This window comes from Oncorhynchus keta, chromosome 17 (genome assembly GCF_023373465.1).
Source record: "Oncorhynchus keta strain PuntledgeMale-10-30-2019 chromosome 17, Oket_V2, whole genome shotgun sequence".
NCBI classification, from domain to species: Eukaryota; Metazoa; Chordata; class Actinopteri; order Salmoniformes; family Salmonidae; genus Oncorhynchus; species Oncorhynchus keta.
The window spans coordinates 57477378-57499877 of NC_068437.1; the positions used below are offsets into that span (position 1 = coordinate 57477378).

General features: G+C 50.0%; 1 protein-coding gene and 1 long non-coding RNA gene across 2 annotated transcripts in view; one reads left to right on the top strand and one right to left on the bottom strand.

Moving 5' to 3' along the window:
• Nucleotides 1-4284: 4284 nt before the first annotated feature.
• Nucleotides 4285-7463, bottom strand: LOC127908520 (uncharacterized). Its single transcript, XR_008067540.1, has 3 exons — nucleotides 7356-7463; nucleotides 6365-6421; nucleotides 4285-4414 (listed from the first exon to the last, which is right to left on the bottom strand). It is a non-coding gene; the product is annotated as an uncharacterized LOC127908520 (long non-coding RNA).
• Nucleotides 7464-10820: 3357 nt separating this feature from the next.
• Nucleotides 10821-22500, top strand: part of LOC118380836 (unconventional myosin-Va-like) — a 74786-nt gene continuing 63106 nt past the window's right edge. The window contains 9 exon segments of the mRNA XM_052467042.1: nucleotides 10821-11024; nucleotides 12035-12145; nucleotides 15345-15516; nucleotides 17537-17681; nucleotides 17837-17993; nucleotides 18258-18401; nucleotides 18756-18837; nucleotides 21852-21959; nucleotides 22090-22196. Of these exon segments, the coding sequence (XP_052323002.1) occupies nucleotides 10998-11024; nucleotides 12035-12145; nucleotides 15345-15516; nucleotides 17537-17681; nucleotides 17837-17993; nucleotides 18258-18401; nucleotides 18756-18837; nucleotides 21852-21959; nucleotides 22090-22196 (1053 nt within the window). The 5' untranslated portion in view covers nucleotides 10821-10997.

A 22500-nucleotide genomic window follows, 5' to 3' on the forward strand; every position in this document is an offset into this window, starting at 1 on the left:
ATTAAAACCTTTGCCTGCTTTTTGAAGCTATTTATACGTTTTTCTTTGCTTCATCTCCAAGGAGAGGCCAAGATTCGACTGCCAGCTGTACCAGTCTAGAGGCAACAACAAGGTGGACCAGCACCAACACAGCCTACTACCAGCTGTACCAGTCTAGAGGCAACAAGAAGGTGGCCCAGCACCAACACAGCCTACTGCCAGCTGTACCAGTCTAGAGGTAACAACAAGGTAGACCAGCACCAACACAGCCTACTGCCAGCTGTACCAGTCTAGAGGCAACAACAAGGTGGACCAGCACCAACACGGCCTACTGCCAGCTGTACCAGTCTAGAGGCAACAAGAAGGTGGCCCAGCACCAACACAGCCTACTGCCAGCTGTACCAGTCTAGAGGCAACAACAAGGTAGACCAGCACCAACACGGCCTAATACCAGCTGTACCAGTCTAGAGGCAACAAGAAGGTGGCCCAGCACCAACACAGCCTACTGCCAGCTGTACCAGTCTAGAGGCAACAACAAGGTAGACCAGCACCAACACTGCCTACTGCCAGCTGTACCAGTCTAGAGGCAACAACAAGGTGGACCAGCACCAACACAGCCTACTGCCAGCTGTACCAGTCTAGAGTCTAGAGGTAACAACAAGGTGGACCAGCACCAACACGGCCTACTGCCAGCTGTACCAGTCTAGAGGTAACAACAAGGTGGACCAGCACCAACACAGCCTACTGCCAGCTGTACCAGTCTAGAGGTAACAAGAAGGTAGACCAGCACCAACACAGCCTACTGCCAGCTGTACCAGTCTAGAGGCAACAACAAGGTAGACCAGCACCAACACAGCCTACTGCCAGCTGTACCAGTCTAGAGGTAACAACAAGGTGGACCAGCACCAACACAGCCTACTACCAGCTGTACCAGTCTAGAGGCAACAACAAGGTGGACCAACACAGCCTACTACCAGCTGTACCAGTCTAGAGGCAACAACAAGGTGGACCAGCACCAACACGGCCTACTGCCAGCTGTACCAGTCTAGAGGCAACAACAAGGTGGCCCAGCACCAACACAGCCTACTACCAGCTGTACCAGTCTAGAGGCAACAACAAGGTGGACCAGCACCAACACGGCCTACTGCCAGCTGTACCAGTCTAGAGGTAGGTAACAACAAGGTGGCCCAGCACCAACACAGCCTACTGCCAGCTGTACCAGTATAGAGGTAACAACAAGGTGGACCAGCACCAACACAGCCTACTGCCAGCTGTACCAGTCTAGAGGTAACAAGAAGGTGGACCAGCACCAACACAGACAGTACCTCAAGGTTCGACTGCCTGCCCCAAGTCCTCTGCCCTCCGAGGCAGTAGCTCGCTGGTGAGTCAGGGTGGATAGCAGGTCACCAATGATGTCATTAGTGGTAAAGGGAGGTTCGACTGCCTGCCCCAGGTCCTCTGCAAGGTTCCCTTGTCTGGAGGTGCCTGCTACTGGGACAGGTGCAGAGGAAAAGGGGGGCCTGCACCTAAAAGGACCTCAAGAGGACAGGCTACTGGGACAGGTGCAGAGGAAAAGGGGGGCCTGCACCTAAAAGGACCTCAAGAGGACAGGCTACTGGGACAGGTGAAGAGGAAAAGGGGGGCCTGCACCTAAAAGGACCTCAAGAGGACAGGCTACTGGGACAGGTGCAGAGGAAAAGGGGGGCCTGCACCTAAAAGGACCTCAAGAGGACAGGCTACTGGGACAGGTGAAGAGGAAAAGGGGGGCCTGCACCTAAAAGGACCTCAAGAGGACAGGCTACTGGGACAGGTGCAGAGGAAAAGGGGGGCCTGCACCTAAAAGGACCTCAAGAGGACAGGCTACTGGGACAGGTGAAGAGGAAAAGGGGGGCCTGCACCTAAAAGGACCTCAAGAGGACAGGCTACTGGGACAGGTGAAGAGGAAAAGGGGGGCCTGCACCTAAAAGGACCTCAAGAGGACAGGCTACTGGGACAGGTGCAGAGGAAAAGGGGGCCTGCACCTAAAAGGACCTCAAGAGGACAGGCTACTGGGACAGGTGCAGAGGAAAAGGGGGGCCTGCACCTAAAAGGACCTCAAGAGGACAGGCTACTGGGACAGGTGCAGAGGAAAAGGGGGCCTGCACCTAAAAGGACCTCAAGAGGACAGGCTACTGGGACAGGTGAAGAGGAAAAGGGGGCCTGCACCTAAAAGGACCTCAAGAGGACAGGCTACTGGGACAGGTGCAGAGGAAAAGGGGGGCCTGCACCTAAAAGGACCTCAAGAGGACAGGCTACTGGGACAGGTGAAGAGGAAAAGGGGGGCCTGCACCTAAAAGGACCTCAAGAGGACAGGCTACTGGGACAGGTGCAGAGGAAAAGGGGGGCCTGCACCTAAAAGGACCTCAAGAGGACAGGCTACTGGGACAGGTGAAGAGGAAAAGGGGGGCCTGCACCTAAAAGGACCTCAAGAGGACAGGCTACTGGGACAGGTGCAGAGGAAAAGGGGGGCCTGCACCTAAAAGGACCTCAAGAGGACAGGCTACTGGGACAGGTGCAGAGGAAAAGGGGGGCCTGCACCTAAAAGGACCTCAAGAGGACAGGCTACTGGGACAGGTGCAGAGGAAAAGGGGGGCCTGCACCTAAAAGGACTTCAAGAGGACAGGCTACGGGGACAGCTCCGATTCTAGCCACTCTAGCCCAGCATAGTAAAGACCAGGTGGAGATCAATGCACCCTATTCATCCCGGATAGGGGTCTTCTTGGACCTATTGGCAGGCACCCTCTCCTTCTACACCATGAGGGGTACCATGTCTCTCACCTACCGTTTCAATGCCTCTTCCGCTGAGCACGTCTTTCCAGGTTTCTGAGTCTGGTATCAGTCAGCTGTCACCATTGCGCTTTCACACCGAGGATTGGTGATTATCGAGGGGCAGATTTTTGGAAATATATTTTTTTCAAATAGTTTTAATATATTATTATTCACTATGGATGTTCAAAAAGCTATGACTTACATTTCTGAGCAGCAGACCAGGTACATCTATATGTGCTCAGGCCCTCAACATGATCAGGACAGAGAAACCAGACACACGTTCCCCTCAACATGATCAGGACAGAGAAACCAGACACACGTTCCCTCAACATGATCAGGACAGAGAAACCAGACACACGTTCCCTCAACATGATCAGGACAGAGAAACCAGACACACGTTCCCTCAACATGATCAGGACAGAGAAACCAGACACACGTTCCTCAACATGATCAGAACAGAGAAACCAGACACACGTTCCCTCAACATGATCAGGACAGAGAAACCAGACACACGTTCCCTCAACATGATCAGGACAGAGAAACCAGACACACGTTCCCTCAACATGATCAGGACAGAGAAACCAGACACACGTTCCCTCAACATGATCAGGACAGAGAAACCAGACACACGTTCCCCCAACATGATCAGGACAGAGAAACCAGACACACGTTCCCCAACATGATCAGGACAGAGAAACCAGACACACGTTCCCTCAACATGATCAGGACAGAGAAACCAGACACACGTTCCCTCAACATGATCAGGACAGAGAAACCAGACACACGTTCCCTCAACATGATCAGGACAGAGAAACCAGACACACGTTCCCTCAACATGATCAGGACAGAGAAACCAGACACACGTTCCCCAACATGATCAGAACAGAGAAACCAGACACACGTTCCCCAACATGATCAGGACAGAGAAACCAGACACACGTTCCTCAACATGATCAGGACAGAGAAACCAGACACACGTTCCCTCAACATGATCAGGACAGAGAAACCAGACACACGTTCCCTCAACATGATCAGGACAGAGAAACCAGACACACGTTCCCTCAACATGATCAGGACAGAGAAACCAGACACACGTTCCCTCAACATGATCAGGACAGAGAAACCAGACACACGTTCCCTCAACATGATCAGGACAGAGAGACCAGACACACGTTCCCCTCAACATGATCAGGACAGAGAAACCAGACACACGTTCCCCTCAACATGATCAGAACAGAGAAACCAAACACGTTGCTCATTGCTCACACTCCAAACAAAAGACTATGAAAATAAATGATGTTTATGAAATAAACCCAAACATGTTTCTCACAAGTGTAACAAGTGTCACAAGTTGTGATCTCTGCAAACGCTTCCACTCCGAGAGTGAGAACGGTAAGTTACTGTAATTAATACATGCATTAACAGAAATTACTGTAAACGAACGACAGGGGGATTAACGGTACATTTACTACAGGCGAGTGGCAACATATGTACTGGTGAATTAATCAAAATAAGAAATAAAAGGGAAAAACAATTCACACAATGAAACAATGAATGCCAAGAACTGGTGGGAGACAACTGAGCCAGTCTGGAGAGAGAGACTGGTCTATATCTTCACCACACACCCCTGCCCTGCTGAGCCAGTCTGGAGAGAGAGACTGGTCTATATCTTCACCACACACCCCTGCCCTGCTGAGCCAGTCTGGAGAGAGAGACTGGTCTATATCTTCACCACACACCCCTGCCCTGCTGAGCCAGTCTGGAGAGAGAGACTGGTCTATATCTTCACCACACACCCCTGCCCTGCTGAGCCAGTCTGGAGAGAGAGACTGGTCTATATCTTCACCACACACCCCTGCCCTGCTGAGCCAGTCTGGAGAGAGAGACTGGTCTATATCTTCACCACACACCCCTGCCCTGCTGAGCCAGTCTGGAGAGAGAGGGTCTATATCTTCACCTCACACCCCTCACACCCCTGCCCTGCTGAGCCAGTCTGGAGAGAGAGACTGGTCTATATCTTCACCACACACCCCTGCCCTGCTGAGCCAGTCTGGAGAGAGAGACTGGTCTATATCTTCACCTCACACCCCTGCCCTGCTGAGCCAGTCTGGAGAGAGAGACTGGTCTATATCTTCACCCCACACCCCTGCCCTGCTGAGCCAGTCTGGAGAGAGAGACTGGTCTATATCTTCACCACACACCCCTGCCCTGCTGAGCCAGTCTGGAGAGAGAGACTGGTCTATATCTTCACCCCACACCCCTGCCCTGCTGAGCCAGTCTGGAGAGAGAGACTGGTCTATATCTTCACCACACACCCCTGCCCTGCTGAGCCAGTCTGGAGAGAGAGACTGGTCTATATCTTCACCACACACCCCTGCCCTGCAGAGCCATTCTGGAGAGAGAGACTGGTCTATATCTTCACCACTGCCCTGCTGAGCCAGTCTGGAGAGAGAGACTGGTCTATATCTTCACCACACACCCCTGCCCTGCTGAGCCAGTCTGGAGAGAGAGACTGGTCTATATCTTCACCACACACCCCTGCCCTGCTGAGCCAGTCTGGAGAGAGAGACTGGTCTATATCTTCACCACACACCCTGCCCTGCTGAGCCAGTCTGGAGAGAGAGACTGGTCTATATCTTCACCACACACCCCTGCCCTGCTGAGTCAGTCTGGAGAGAGAGACTGGTCTATATCTTCACCACACCCCCTGCCCTGCTGAGCCAGTCTGGAGAGAGAGACTGGTCTATATCTTCACCACACACCCTCACACCCCTGCCCTGCTGAGCCAGTCTGGAGAGAGAGACTGGTCTATATCTTCACCACACACCCCTCACACCCCTGCCCTGCTGAGCCAGTCTGGAGAGAGAGACTGGTCTATATCTTCACCTCACACCACTGCCCTGCTGAGCCAGTCTGGAGAGAGAGACTGGTCTATATCTTCACCTCACACCCCTGCCCTGCTGAGCCAGTCTGGAGAGAGACTGTTCTATATCTTCACCACACACCCCTGCCCTGCTGAGCCAGTCTGGAGAGAGAGACTGGTCTATATCTTCACCACACACCCCTCACACCCCTGCCCTGCTGAGCCAGTCTGGAGAGAGAGACTGGTCTATATCTTCACCTCACACCCCTGCCCTGCTGAGCCAGTCTGGAGAGAGAGACTGGTCTATATCTTCACCTCACACCCCTGCCCTGCTGAGCCAGTCTGGAGAGAGAGACTGGTCTATATCTTCACCACACACCACTGCCCTGCTGAGCCAGTCTGGAGAGAGAGACTGGTCTATATCTTCACCACACACCCCTGCCCTGCTGAGCCAGTCTGGAGAGAGAGACTGGTCTATATCTTCACCACACACCCCTGCCCTGCTGAGCCAGTCTGGAGAGAGAGACTGGTCTATATCTTCACCACACACCACTGCCCTGCTGAGCCAGTCTGGAGAGAGAGACTGGTCTATATCTTCACCACACACCCCTGCCCTGCTGAGCCAGTCTGGAGAGAGAGACTGGTCTATATCTTCACCACACACCCCTGCCCTGCTGAGCCAGTCTGGAGAGAGAGACTGTTCTATATCTTTACCACACACCCCTGCCCTGCTGAGCCAGTCTGGAGAGAGAGACTGTTCTATATCTTCACCTCACACCCCTGCCCTGCTGAGCCAGTCTGGAGAGAGAGACTGGTCTATATCTTCACCACACACCCCTGCCCTGCTGAGCCAGTCTGAGAGAGAGACTGGTCTATATCTTCACCACACACCCCTGCCCAGCTGAGCCAGTCTGGAGAGAGAGACGGGTCTATATCTTCACCACACACCCCTGCCCTGCTGAGCCAGTCTGGAGAGAGAGACTGGTCTATATCTTCACTCACACCCCTGCCCAGCTGAGCCAGTCTGGAGAGAGAGACGGGTCTATATCTTCACCACACACCCCTCACACCCCTGTCCTGCTGAGCCAGTCTGGAGAGAGAGACTGGTCTATATCTTCACCACACACCCCTGCCCTGCTGAGCCAGTCTGAGAGAGAGACTGGTCTATATCTTCACCACACACCCCTCACACCCCTGTCCTGCTGAGCCAGTCTGGAGAGAGAGACTGGTCTATATCTTCACCACACACCCCTGCCCTGCTGAGCCAGTCTGGAGAGAGAGACTGGTCTATATCTTCACCACACACCCCTGCCCTGCTGAGCCAGTCTGGAGAGAGAGACTGGTCTATATCTTCACCACACACCCCTGCCCTGCTGAGCCAGTCTGGAGAGAGAGACTGGTCTATATCTTCACCTCACACCCCTGCCCTGCTGAGCCAGTCTGGAGAGAGAGACTGGTCTATATCTTCACCACACACCCCTGCCCTGCTGAGCCAGTCTGGAGAGAGACTGGTCTATATCTTCACCACACACCCCTCACACCCCTGTCCTGCTGAGCCAGTCTGGAGAGAGAGACTGGTCTATATCTTCACCACACACCCCTGCCCTGCTGAGCCAGTCTGGAGAGAGAGACTGGTCTATATCTTCACCACACACCCCTGCCCTGCTGAGCCAGTCTGGAGAGAGAGACTGGTCTATATCTTCACCTCACACCCCTGCCCTGCTGAGCCAGTCTGGAGAGAGAGACTGGTCTATATCTTCACCTCACACCCCTGCCCTGCTGAGCCAGTCTGGAGAGAGAGACTGGTCTATATCTTCACCACACACCCCTGCCCTGCTGAGCCAGTCTGGAGAGAGACTGGTCTATATCTTCACCACACACCCTCACACCCCTGCCCTGCTGAGCCAGTCTGAGAGAGAGACTGGTCTATATCTTCACCACACACCCCTCACACCCCTGCCCTGCTGAGCCAGTCTGGAGAGAGAGACTGGTCTATATCTTCACCACACACCCCTCACACCCCTGCCCTGCTGAGCCAGTCTGGAGAGAGAGACTGGTCTATATCTTCACCACACACCCTCACACCCCTGCCCTGCTGAGCCAGTCTGGAGAGAGAGACTGGTCTATATCTTCACCACACACCCCTGCCCTGCTGAGCCAGTCTGGAGAGAGACTGGTCTATATCTTCACCTCACACCCCTGCCCTGCTGAGCCAGTCTGGAGAGAGAGACTGGTCTATATCTTCACCTCACACCCCTGCCCAGCTGAGCCAGTCTGAGAGAGAGACTGGTCTATATCTTCACCACACACCCCTGCCCTGCTGAGCCAGTCTGGAGAGAGAGACTGGTCTATATCTTCACCTCACACCCCTGCCCTGCTGAGCCAGTCTGGAGAGAGAGACTGGTCTATATCTTCACCTCACACCCCTGCCCTGCTGAGCCAGTCTGGAGAGAGAGACTGGTCTATATCTTCACCACACACCCCTCACACCCCTGCCCTGCTGAGCCAGTCTGGAGAGAGAGACTGGTCTATATCTTCACCACACACCCCTGCCCTGCTGAGCCAGTCTGGAGAGAGACTGGTCTATATCTTCACCACACACCCCTGCCCTGCTGAGCCAGTCTGGAGAGAGAGACTGGTCTATATCTTCACCTCACACCCTCACACCCCTGCCCTGCTGAGCCAGTCTGGAGAGAGAGACTGGTCTATATTTTCACCTCACACCCCCACACCCCTGCCCTGCTGAGCCAGTCTGGAGAGAGAGACTGGTCTATATCTTCACCACACACCCCTGCCCTGCTGAGCCAGTCTGGAGAGAGAGACTGGTCTATATCTTCACCACACACCCCTCACACCCCTGCCCTGCTGAGCCAGTCTGGAGAGAGAGACTGGTCTATATCTTCACCACACACCCCTGCCCTGCTGAGCCAGTCTGGAGAGAGAGACTGGTCTATATCTTCACCACACACCCCTGCCCTGCTGAGCCAGTCTGGAGAGAGAGACTGGTCTATATCTTCACCACACACCCCTGCCCTGCTGAGCCAGTCTGGAGAGAGAGACTGGTCTATATCTTCACCTCACACCCCTGCCCTGCTGAGCCAGTCTGGAGAGAGAGACTGGTCTATATCTTCACCACACACCCCTCACACCCCTGCCCTGCTGAGCCAGTCTGGAGAGAGAGACTGGTCTATATCTTCACCACACACCCCTGCCCTGCTGAGCCAGTCTGAGAGAGAGACTGGTCTATATCTTCACCTCACACCCCTGTCCTGCTGAGCCAGTCTGGAGAGAGAGACTGGTCTATATCTTCACCACACACCCCTGCCCTGCTGAGCCAGTCTGGAGAGAGAGACTGGTCTATATCTTCACCACACACCCCTGTCCTGCTGAGTCAGTCTGGAGAGAGAGACTGGTCTATATCTTCACCTCACACCCCTGCCCTGCTGAGCCAGTCTGGATAGAGAGACTGTTCTATATCTTCACCACACACCCCTGCCCTGCTGAGCCAGTCTGGAGAGAGAGACTGGTCTATATCTTCACCACACACCCCTGCCCTGCTGAGCCAGTCTGAGAGAGAGACTGGTCTATATCTTCACCCCACACCCCTGCCCTGCTGAGCCAGTCTGGAGAGAGAGACTGGTCTATATCTTCACCACACACCCCTGCCCTGCAGAGCCATTCTGGAGAGAGACTGGTCTATATCTTCACCACACACCCCTGCCCTGCTGAGCCATTCTGGAGAGAGACTGGTCTATATCTTCACCACTGCCCTGCTGAGCCAGTCTGGAGAGAGAGACTGGTCTATATCTTCACCACACACCCCTGCCCTGCTGAGCCAGTCTGGAGAGAGAGACTGGTCTATATCTTCACCTCACACCCCTCACACCCCTGCCCTGCTGAGCCATTCTGGAGAGAGAGACTGGTCTATATCTTCACCACACACCCCTGCCCTGCTGAGCCAGTCTGAGAGAGAGACTGGTCTATATCTTCACCACACACCCCTGCCCTGCTGAGCCAGTCTGGAGAGAGACTGGTCTATATATCTTCACCACACACCCCTGCCCTGCAGAGCCATTCTGGAGAGAGACTGGTCTATATCTTCACCACACACCCCTGCCCTGCTGAGCCATTCTGGAGAGAGACTGGTCTATATCTTCACCACTGCCCTGCTGAGCCAGTCTGGAGAGAGAGACTGGTCTATATCTTCACCACACACCCCTGCCCTGCTGAGCCAGTCTGGAGAGAGAGACTGGTCTATATCTTCACTCACACCCCTCACACCCCTGCCCTGCTGAGCCATTCTGGAGAGTGAGACTGGTCTATATCTTCACCACACACCCCTGTCCTGCTGAGCCAGTCTGGAGAGAGAGACTGGTCTATATCTTCACCACACACCCCTGCCCTGCTGAGCCAGTCTGGAGAGAGAGACTGGTCTATATCTTCACCACACACCCCTGCCCTGCTGAGCCAGTCTGGAGAGAGACTGGTCTATATATCTTCACCACACACCCCTGCCCTGCAGAGCCATTCTGGAGAGAGACTGGCATACATAGTATTTATATCAGCCCTCTGATTACAATTAAGAACAAAATGTGCCACTCTGTTCTGGACCAGCTGCAGCTTAACTAGGTCTTTCCTTGCAGCACTGGACCACATGACTGGACAATAGTCAAGATAAAATGAGACTAGAACCTGCAGAACTTGTTTTTTGGAGTGTGGTGTCAATAAAGCAGAGCATCTCTTTATTACGGCCAGACCTCTCCCCATCTTTACAACCATATAATCTATATGTTCTGATCATGACAGTTTACACTCCAAGGTAACACCATGTAATTTAATCTCCTCAACTTGTTCAACAGCCACACCATTCTTTAACAGATTCAGCTGAGGTCAAGAAGTTCGGGAATGATTTGTACCAAATACAAACGCTCTTAGTTTCAGAGATGTTCAAGGACCAGTTTATTACTGGCCACCCAGTCCAACACTGACGGCAGCTCTTCGTTAAGGGTTTCAGTGATTTCATTAACTGTGGTTGCTGATGCGTGTATGTTTGACTGTTATAATATTATACTGTTTGAATGTTATAATGTAATATTGTAATAAGCCAAGCAGCCACAAGGAGGTCCCATTTCAAGGCAACAGCCACCGGACGCGCGGAATTAGATATACCCATAATGCACAGAGACTTCACACTTGAAGAAGTATGGAGATTCCTGTCGGCACGTAGCCGCTATTTTCTCTCTCTCCGCTACTTTTTCCCTGTATATTTTTCATATTTATTAACTGGGTCGCAAATGAAGAGACAGAGGTCAAAGTGAAGAGTGGATATAAAGCATATTGAAATGTCATGGCAGCTTCTGAACTATACTCCAAGGTAGGCTAATATGATTAGTAGGTTTCTGACAGTGGCATGTAAATTAGTAGGGACTATAGGATCATTTACGGATAGAGACAACGGGTTAAATGGAGTTACGCTATTTTAACAACGTTGACCTCAGTTTTGTTTTCACAGTTAATTTGTGTGCCTTCATATGACGTTAGGTCATTGCGATAGACTTTTCGCTGCCACAGACAGTGAAGAGTGATGACACAGCTGCGGAAAGTTAAAAGTTACTCGGTGTATATCGCCTCGATTTTAAGAGAATGGGAGTTGAGCGTTCCTCAACTACTTTGTGAGTTGCATCAAGATTGTAAAGTTATGGAGTAACATCAATGGTTTTTTGTTGGTGAGAAATGTCAATGATGATTATTGACTAAATAAGTAATGTTGTCATCTCATCCATAGTGATATTAAATTGTATATCCGAAGAGAATGGTCACAGATGTTGTTGTTTTTTATAAAAGGCATTGATCATTTAGATTAGACTAGAATGCAGTTGTGTATCCAGAATAGATTCTGACTGTATTCTTGTTCACAGCTGCACTCGGATCGGACAAACGTCCTGTATAAATTAAGACACCGCAGAGCCGGCGCAAAATATGTCTGGGAAAATGTACCACAATCCAGGAATGAGACATCAGTTATACTCTGAATTGTCCCATTATCCAAACTCTTACACCGAGAAGATTGAAAATGCATTTCTCATCCCTGGCTTGAGGTACATCCGGTTCTGCAGAAGCTTGTCTGACCCGAGTGTAGCTGTAAGCAAGCATAGGGGTCTGAATCTATTCTGGATAGCAGTAGTGCAACATTGTCCTTATGTTGACATTTCTATGCATTAACCTGTGTCCCTCTACTCCCTCTGTATAATTAGACTAGATCATAGTAAAATATGTCAGTTTGTTGCCTAGCCATATCTATGACTCGTGGCTTTTTAAGTCCTAGATGTAGCTGTTATGTTGTTGACATGTCCTTGCATTAACCTGTGGTCCGCTGTCCCTCAGTATGCCCGGGTCTGGCTCCCAGATGCTGCGGAAGCATGGAAGCCAGCAGAGATCACCAAGGACTACACTCCTGGAGACAGGGCTCTGTGTCTACAGCTGGAAGATGGCACAGTGAGAGAGGAGCTGGGTCTGGAGGGGTGGAGAGATGGGTCTGGAGGGGTGGAGGGATGGGTTCTGGGTCTGGAGGAGTGGAGAGATGGGTCTGGAGGGGTAGAGAGATGGGTCTGGAGGGGTAGAGAGATGGGTCTGGAGGGGTGGAGAGATGGGTCTGGAGGGGTGGAGGGATGGGTCTGGAGGGGTGGAGGGATGGGTCTGGAGGGGTGGAGGGATGGGTCTGGAGGGGTGGAGAGATGGGTCTGGAGGGGTAGAGAGATGGGTCTGGAGGGGTGGAGAGATGGGTTCTGGGTCTGGAGGGGTGGAGAGATGGGTCTGGAGGGGTGGAGAGATGGGTCTGGAGGGGTAGAGAGATGGGTTCTGGGTCTGGAGAGGTGGAGAGATGGGTTCTGGGTCTGGAGAGGTGGAGAGATGGGTTCTGGGTCTGGAGAGGTGGAGAGATGGGTTCTGGGTCTGGAGGAGTGGAGAGATGGGTTCTGGGTCTGGAGGAGTGGAGAGATGGGTTCTGGGTCTGGAGGAGTGGAGAGATGGGTTCTGGGTCTGGAGAGGTGGAGAGATGGGTTCTGGGTCTGGAGGAGTGGAGAGATGGGTTCTGGGTCTGGAGAGGTGGAGAGATGGGTTCTGGGTCTGGAGGAGTGGAGAGATGGGTTCTGGGTCTGGAGGAGTGGGAGAGATGGGTTCTGGGTCTGGAGGAGTGGAGAGATGGGTTCTGGGTCTGGAGGAGTGGAGAGATGGGTTCTGGGTCTGGAGGAGTGGAGAGATGGGTTCTGGGTCTGGAGGAGTGGAGAGATGGGTTCTGGGTCTGGAGGAGTGGAGAGATGGGTTCTGGGTCTGGAGGAGTGGAGAGATGGGTTCTGGGTCTGGAGGAGTGGAGAGATGGGTTCTGGGTCTGGAGGAGTGGAGAGATGGGTTCTGGGTCTGGAGGAGTGGAGAGATGGGTTCTGGGTCTGGAGGAGTGGAGAGATGGGTTCTGGGTCTGGAGGAGTGGAGAGATGGGTTCTGGGTCTGGAGGAGTGGAGAGATGGGTTCTGGGTCTGGAGGGGTAGAGAGATGGGTTCTGGGTCTCGTTGGAATAGAGAGAAGGAACATGTGGATAAAGACCGGGGAAGGGTTTTGACTATGGCTGTTACTGTGGTTTTACAGTCCTCAGAATGTAAATAATAATTGTTTTATCCTGTTTTGTTTACCGTACCTGGTTGATACATTTACTTCAGACTAAACATATGTTGCTAAAGTTAGTTACCACCTTGAGTTGAGTAAGGGAAGGCTTCACATCTCCAGTGGTGGACACACATAATATAATAATATATGCCATTTAGCAGACGCTTTTATCCAAAGCGACTTACAGTCATGTGTGCATACATTCTACGTATGGGTGGTCCCGGGGATCGAACCCACTACCCTGGCGTTACAAGCGCCATGCTCTACCAACTGAGCTACAGAAGGACCATGTTCCTAAGTAGCCTAAACATCAGATGTTTTTTTTTATAGATCAAGTTAGATACAGGGACTGAAACGTAAGAGGCCACAACACCTACGGTGCTTTTACTCCAAACCTTTTTTGCTGTTGCACAGCAGCTCTGGCGGTTCAAGTTGAGGCATGTAGTAATGTACTTCAGGTATGGAAATAAGGCCACGATGTTATCTGAGTGGTTGGGCAGAAGAGGATCACCATTTCAACTCTCTATTTGATGGACGCATGGAGGAGAGACTAATTACACTATAAGGAGTTCAGTATTTAATGGACACATGGAGGAGAGACTAATTACACTATAAGGAGTTCAGTATTTAATGGACACATGGAGGAGAGACTAATTACACTATAAGGAGTTCAGTATTTAATGGACACATGGAGGAGAGACTAATTACACTATAAGGAGTTCAGTATTTAATGGACACATGGAGGAGAGACTAATTACACTATAAGGAGTTCAGTATTTAATGGACACATGGAGGAGAGACTAATTACACTATAAGGAGTTCAGTATTTAATGGACACATGGAGGAGAGACTAATTACACTATAAGGAGTTCAGTATTTAATGGACGCATGGAGGAGAGACTAATTACACTATAAGGAGTTCAGTATTTAATGGACACATGGAGGAGAGACTAATTACACTATAAGGAGTTCAGTATTTAATGGACACATGGAGGAGAGACTAATTACACTATAAGGAGTTCAGTATTTAATGGACGCATGGAGGAGAGACTAATTACACTATAAGGAGTTCAGTATTTAATGGACACATGGAGGAGAGACTAATTACACTATAAGGAGTTCAGTATTTAATGGACGCATGGAGGAGAGACTAATTACACTATAAGGAGTTCAGTATTTAATGGACGCATGGTGGAGAGACTAATTACACTATAAGGAGTTCAGTATTTAATGGACGCATGGAGGAGAGACTAATTACACTATAAGGAGTTCAGTATTTAATGGACACATGGAGGAGAGACTAATTACACTGTAAGGAGTTCAGTATTTAATGGACACATGGAGGAGAGACTAATTACACTGTAAGGAGTTCAGTATTTAATGGACACATGGAGGAGAGACTAATTACACTATAAGGAGTTCAGTATTTAATGGACACATGGAGGAGAGACTAATTACACTATAAGGAGTTCAGTATTTAATGGACGCATGGAGGAGAGACTAATTACACTATAAGGAGTTCAATGCTTACTCTTTTTGGGGCGACCTGATGAAATTCACATAGAAATGTGAATTATAGATGTGTCATTCCCATTGAAAGCAAGTCTTAAGAAGTGGTAGATATGTTCTATGTGCACTATTTGTATGTTTCTTGTTAAGTTTTTTTTTAACGTTCGGTTTTATACACCAGCTTCAAACAGCTGAAAATACAATATTTTTGGTGATGGGAAAATATATTTCACAGCGGTTGTAGATGGTACAATGATTCTGTACACTGTACTTAGTTGTTTTGTTACATAAATTAAAATTAGGGGAACTATTAGAATTTTAGCAACCAGGAAATGGTGGAGCGGTTTCTGCGTAGTGCCTCTTTAATTAATTATACGGCACACTGTATACAATTCCAACGCTGAATAAACAACCCATATTAGATACATTTCACCATCCGACATAAGCTTCCGGTGCTTGTCCAGTGAATATATATTTGTTATTTTTGGGGTGTTGCTTTCATCTGACTGCGGTTGTTTTCTTCCAGAACTTGGAACACAAGATCGACCCCCAGACCAATAGTTTACCCCCGCTAAGGAACCCTGATATCCTGGTGGGGGAGAATGACCTGACAGCTCTCAGCTACCTCCACGAACCAGCAGTTCTACACAACCTCAAAGTGCGCTTCGTGGAGTCCAAGATCATCTACACCTACTGCGGTAAAGACACACTCGCACTCCATCTACACCTACTGCGGTAAAGACACACTCACACTCCCAAGTCCATCTACACCTACTGCGGTAAAGACACACTAACACTCCCAAGTCCATCTACACCTACTGCGGTAAAGACACACTCACACTCCATCTACACCTACTGCGGTAAAGACACACTCACACTCCATCTACACCTACTGCGGTAAAGACACACTCCCACTCCATCTACACCTACTGCGGTAAAGAGACACTCACACTCCATCTACACCTACTGTGGTAAAGACACACTCACACTCCATCTATACCTACTGCGGTAAAGACACACTCACACTCCATCTATACCTACTGCGGTAAAGACACACACACACTCCATCTACACCTACTGCGGTAAAGACACACTCACACTCCATCTACACCTACTGCGGTAAAGACACACTCACACTCCATCTACACCTACTGCGGTAAAGACACACTCCATCTACACCTACTGCGGTAAAGACACACTCACACTCCATCTACACCTACTGCGGTAAAGACACACTCACACTCCCAAGATCATCTACACGTCCTGCGGTAAAGACACACTCACACTCCATCTACACCTACTGCGGTAAAGACACACTCCATCTACACCTACTGCGGTAAAGACACACTCACACTCCATCTACACCTACTGCGGTAAAGACACACTCCATCTACACCTACTGCGGTAAAGACACACTCACACTCCATCTACACCTACTGCGGTAAAGACACACTCCATCTACACCTACTGCGGTAAAGACACACTCACACTCCATCTACACCTACTGTGGTAAAGACACACTAACACTCCCAAGTCCATCTACACCTACTGTGGTAAAGACACACTCACACTCCATCTACACCTACTGTGGTAAAGACACACTCCCAAGTCCATCTACACCTACTGTGGTAAAGACACACTCCCAAGTCCATCTACACCTACTGCGGTAAAGACACACTCACACTCCATCTACACCTACTGTGGTAAAGACACACTCCCAAGTCCATCTACACCTACTGTGGTAAAGACACACTCGCACTCCATCTACACCTACTGCGGTAAAGACACACTCCCAAGTCCATCTACACCTACTGCGGTAAAGACACACTCGCACTCCATCTACACCTACTGCGGTAAAGACACACTCACACTCCCAAGTCCATCTACACCTACTGCGGTAAAGACACACTCGCACTCCATCTACACCTACTGCGGTAAAGACACACTCACACTCCATCTACACCTACTGTGGTAAAGACACACTCCCAACTCCATCTACACCTACTGTGGTAAAGACACACTCCCAAGTCCATCTACACCTACTGTGGTAAAGACGCACTCCCAAGTCCATCTACACCTACTGTGGTAAAGACACACTCACACTCCCAAGTCCATCTACACCTACTGCGGTAAAGACACACTCCCAAGTCCATCTATACCTACTGCGGTAAAGACACACTCCCAAGTCCATCTACACGTGTTGCAGGTAAAAACTAAACCTTTGACTCTGTTCTGGTGACTCACTGTAGACTTTGGAGTCCCGTTCACAGGACTGTCAGTTCCGTTCGGGGTAATATAGATAATATAGTAATATAATATAGTGTCGATCATCATATTCAGAAGTCCTGACATTCTGACCTACCGTTCAGAATGTTCTACCTAAATAGGCTTCTTTTAACCGCTGTAAATATGCAATTGTGGTGGAGCTGCAGAGTTTTTTTTTTATCGGGAAATATCATGTGGAAATTAGATCATTGTTGTCATTGTTGTTATTTCTGTATCTGGCAAAATATTTTGTTGTTAACTGCTATCAGACCTCGGCTATTTGAAATGTTTGAAATTCTTTGTGTGTGTGCGTGCGTGCGTGTGTGTGTGTGTGTGTGTGTGTGTGTGTGTGTGTGTGTGTGTGTGTGCGTGTGCGCGTGTGTGTGCGTGTGCGCGTGTGTGTGCGTGTTTTGATACATCATGTCACTGATTCGTTAATGTGAATTCATTCAGGCATCGTGTTGGTTGCTATCAACCCCTATGAGAGCATACCCATCTATGACCATGACATCATCCACGCCTACAGTGGACAGAACATGGGCGACATGGATCCTCACATCTTCGCTGTGGCTGAGGAGGCTTACAAACAGATGGCCAGGTCTGTCAATCACTCGGCTCAATTCTTTGTCCTTGCTTCCTTCCTCTCTTGACGTGATTGGACAGGTCTCCATCACGTGACTTTCAGCTGTCCAGTCATGCAACCTCAGTGATGACTTCAAGGAAGGCTGTTCTATCTTGTTCTTCTTCTCCTAGAGATCAGAGGAACCAGTCTATCATAGTGAGTGGGGAGTCTGGGGCTGGTAAGACAGTCTCTGCTAAGTATGCCATGAGGTACTTTGCTACAGTCAGCGGGTCCTCCAGCGAGGCTAATGTGGAGGACAGAGTGCTGGCCTCCAGCCCCATCATGGAGGTAAAGAGACCACCGGTCTGTCTTTCAATTTCAGTAAACTTTATTGATCCTAGAAGGGCAATCGTTGTTTTAAGTCAAAAGGCAAAAATGTTGTGAAGTTTTCAGACTACACATCAATGACATCTTTGTTTCTACAGTATATACTATCGGAAGGTTCTACGACGTTTTGCCCTGCTAGAACATGGCCCACATCTACTTGTCTGTAGCCAACTACCCAAATGATACCCGGAGCTCGTTCATTCTGGGTTTCCCCCCCCCCTCTAGGCCATCGGGAATGCAAAGACGACTAGAAACGACAACAGCAGTCGCTTTGGGAAGTACATCGAGATTGGATTCGACAAAAACTACCACATCATCGGGGCCAACATGAGAACGTACTTGCTGGAGAAATCTAGAGTGGTGTTTCAGGTGAGGTCCAATACGTGGACTGTATTTGGTATGGCTGGAGTTCAGGGTGTGTTCTTTAGGGCAAACCGTAGCTACCTGTTTCATACCTACTCAACATGACCACATTTCTAAGTTTCTCATCTGTAATAAAAATGTTTTTTTTTTAAATTATAATAATTATTCACTGTATGTTGACTGGGGAGCCTGGGTTTTGCTACAGCTGAGATGTCCTCGTTCCTCTTCGTCCTAATGAATTATGGGGCTTTACGATTTTCTAACAAACACATTCCTGAAGAGAAAGAGGTAGTGTGCCACTGGCCCAGTCTGTCTTATTTTTAAAACTCGATTTGATTATACACTTTGTTGTCTTTGCAGGCTACCGAGGAGAGGAATTACCATATCTTCTACCAACTGTGTGCCTCCTCACACCTTCCTGAGTTCAAACCTCTCCAGTTAGGTATGGTGTGTTGGTCCCATGTTTTACGAGCGGAAATGAAATATCCCAGAAATGTTCCAAGCGCACAAAAAAAAACGTATTTCTCTCAAATTTTCTGCGCAAATTTGTTTACATCCCTGTTAGTGAGCATTTGTCCTTTGCCAAGATAATCCATCCACCTGACAGGTGTGGCATATCAAGAAGCTGATTAAACAGCAGGGTCATTACACAGGTGCACCTTGTGCTGGGGGACAACTCTATGACCTGCTGTCCTGCAGGTTTTTGCTTCAACCCTAATCTAGGGTTAGTTATAACTGGGGTTGGAGTGAGAACCTACAGACATTTACATTTAAGTCATTTAGCAGACGCTCTTATCCAGAGCGACTTACAAATTGGTGCATACACCTTATGACATCCAGTGGAACAGCCACTTACAATAGTGCATCTAAATCTTTTTAGGGGGGAGGGGGGGGTGAGAAGGATTACTTACCCTATCCTAGGTATTCCTTGAAGAGGTGGGGTTTCAGGTGTCTCCGGAAGGTGGTGATTGACTCCGCTGTCCTGGCGTCGTGAGGGAGTTTGTTCCACCATTGGGGGGCCAGAGCAGCGAACAGTTTTGACTGGGCTGAGCGGGAACTGTACTTCCTCAGTGGTAGGGAGGCGAGCAGGCCAGAGGTGGATGAACGCAGTGCCCTTGTTTGGGTGTAGGGCCTGATCAGAGCCTGGAGGTACTGAGGTGCCGTTCCCCTCACAGCTCCGTAGGCAAGCACCATGGTCTTGTAGCGGATGCGAGCTTCAACTGGAAGCCAGTGGAGAAAGCGGAGGAGCGGGGTGACGTGAGAGAACTTGGGAAGGTTGAACACCAGACGGGCTGCGGCGTTCTGGATGAGTTGTAGGGGTTTAATGGCACAGGCAGGGAGCCCAGCCAACAGCGAGTTGCAGTAATCAAGACGGAGATGACAAGTGCCTGGATTAGGACCTGCGCCGCTTCCTGTGTGAGGCAGGGTCGTACTCTGCGGATGTTGTAGAGCATGAACCTACAGGAACGGGACACCGCCTTGATGTTAGTTGAGAACGACAGGGTGTTGTCCAGGATCACGCCAAGGTTCTTAGCGCTCTGGGAGGAGGACACGATGGAGTTGTCAACCGTGATGGCGAGATCATGGAACGGGCAGTCCTTCCCCGGGAGGAAGAGGAGCTCCGTCTTGCTGAGGTTCAGCTTGAGGTGGTGATCCGTCATCCACACTGATATGTCTGCCAGACATGCAGAGATGCGATTCGCCACCTGGTCATCAGAAGGGGGAAAGGAGAAGATTAATTGTGTGTCGTCTGCATAGCAATGATAGGAGAGACCATGTGAGGTTATGACAGAGCCAAGTGACTCCTACAGGAGGGTAACTCTCCAGGAACAGGGTTGGAGTTAAAACCTACAGGAGGGTAACTCTCCAGGAACAGGGTTGGAGTGAGAACCTACAGGAGGGTAACTCAACTCTCCAGGAACAGGGTTGGAGTTAAAACCTACAGGAGGGTAACTCTCCAGGAACAGGGTTGGAGTGAGAACCTACAGGAGGGTAACTCTCCAGGAACAGGGTTGGAGTGAGAACCTACAGGAGGGTAACTCAACTCTCCAGGAACAGGGTTGGAGTTAAAACCTACAGGAGGGTAACTCTCCAGGAACAGGGTTGGAGTGAGAACCTACAGGAGGGTAACTCTCCAGGAACAGGGTTGGAGTGAAAACCTACAGGACAGTAACTCTCCAGGAACAGGGTTGGAGTGGAAACCTAGAGGACGGTAACTCTCCAGGAACAGGGTTGGAGTGAAAACCTACATAACTATAACTATAAAAGAGTATTCCTCTGAGTAAACAAAAGTAGTGTTTTTGTTCTCTATAATCTTACCACTCATGCTTCCATCCAGAGCGTGAAATGCTGTTGTCACGGCAACAGAAAGTCGTGCACTCCATCCAGAGCGTGGAATGCTGCTGTCACGGCAACAGAAAGTTGTGCACTCCATCCAGAGCGTGAAATGCTGCTGTCACAGCAACAGAAAGTCATGCACTCCATCCAGAGCGTGGAATGCTGCTGTCACGGCAACAGAAAGTCATGCACTCCATCCAGAGCGTGGAATGCTGCTGTCACGGCAACAGAAAGTCGTGCACTCCGTCCAGAGCGTGGAATGCTGCTGTCACGGCAACAGAAAGTCGTGCACTCCGTCCAGAGCGTGGAATGCTGCTGTCACGGCAACAGAAAGTCGTGCACTCCGTCCAGAGCGTGGAATGCTGCTGTCACGGCAACAGAAAGTCGTGCACTCCATCCAGAGCGTGGAATGCTGCTGTCACGGCAACAGAAAGTCATGCACTCCATCCAGAGCGTGGAATGCTGCTGTCACGGCAACAGAAAGTCATGCACTCCATCCAGAGCGTGGAATGCTGCTGTCACGGCAACAGAAAGTCGTGCACTCCGTCCAGAGCGTGGAATGCTGCTGTCACGGCAACAGAAAGTCGTGCACTCCGTCCAGAGCGTGGAATGCTGCTGTCACGGCAACAGAAAGTCGTGCACTCCATCCAGAGCGTGGAATGCTGCTGTCACGGCAACAGAAAGTTGTGCACTCCATCCAGAGCGTGAAATGCTGCTGTCACGGCAACAGAAAGTCATGCACTCCATCCAGAGCGTGGAATGCTGCTGTCACGGCAACAGAAAGTCATGCACTCCATCCAGAGCGTGGAATGCTGCTGTCACGGCAACAGAAAGTCGTGCACTCCGTCCAGAGCGTGGAATGCTGTTGTCACGGCAACAGAAAATCAAACCATTGTGTGCAGCTATTCCCATATGTGTGAAAGGAACATGTCTCCACACAGAGTGGTTTGATGGAATATCCTTAATGAAATGGCATCCCAAACATAGCAAAAAACCTGATCCCAGATCAGGTTGTCATGCTAACTCATTACAGGCTCCCATAACCATGTTTGAATGATTGATTCATAGGAAATCTACGGCAGGTCGATGAGGCTGTTGTTGTATGGTTCCTGTCTGCAGGCAACGCTGATGATTTCCACTGTACCAACCAGGGAGGTAGCCCTGTCATAGAGGGAGTAGACGATGCCAAAGAGATGTGCAGCACCAGGAAGGCTTTCTCATTGCTGGGTGAGTTAGAATAATAGCGAAACACCCCCAAGCAAATACTTGCAGGGTTGAGCCTGGTGGAGGGCCACACTAAACCTGTTTGGAGTCACTGGAGACGACACTAAAAGAGGCTCTTTTTTATTTTTTTCAGGAATCAATGAAACGTACCAAATGGACCTCTTCCAGATCCTGGCCGCTCTGCTTCACCTTGGCAACGTGGAGGTGGAAGAGAGATCGGCAGACAGCAGTACCATCCTGGCGAGTTCAAAACAAGGCTCTTGACTATGTCCCAAAAACGGCACCCTTTGCCCTATTTAAAGCATGACATTTTCTAGCCCTATGGGTCCTGGAATAGGGAGCTCTTTAAGAAGCTCTTATAACACGTTTGACTATTCTCACAGGGGCTGTCCTGTACATTTCTCTGGTCAGCGTAGAGCTATGCTGTACAAGGCATCACACAGTGTAGCCTAAGGGGCTGTTGAAAGTACAACAATGCTGCCAATTCTATGTTGGTTTTGTATGGAATGCTGCCCCTTTTGTGTTCGGGCCAGTTTCCCGGACA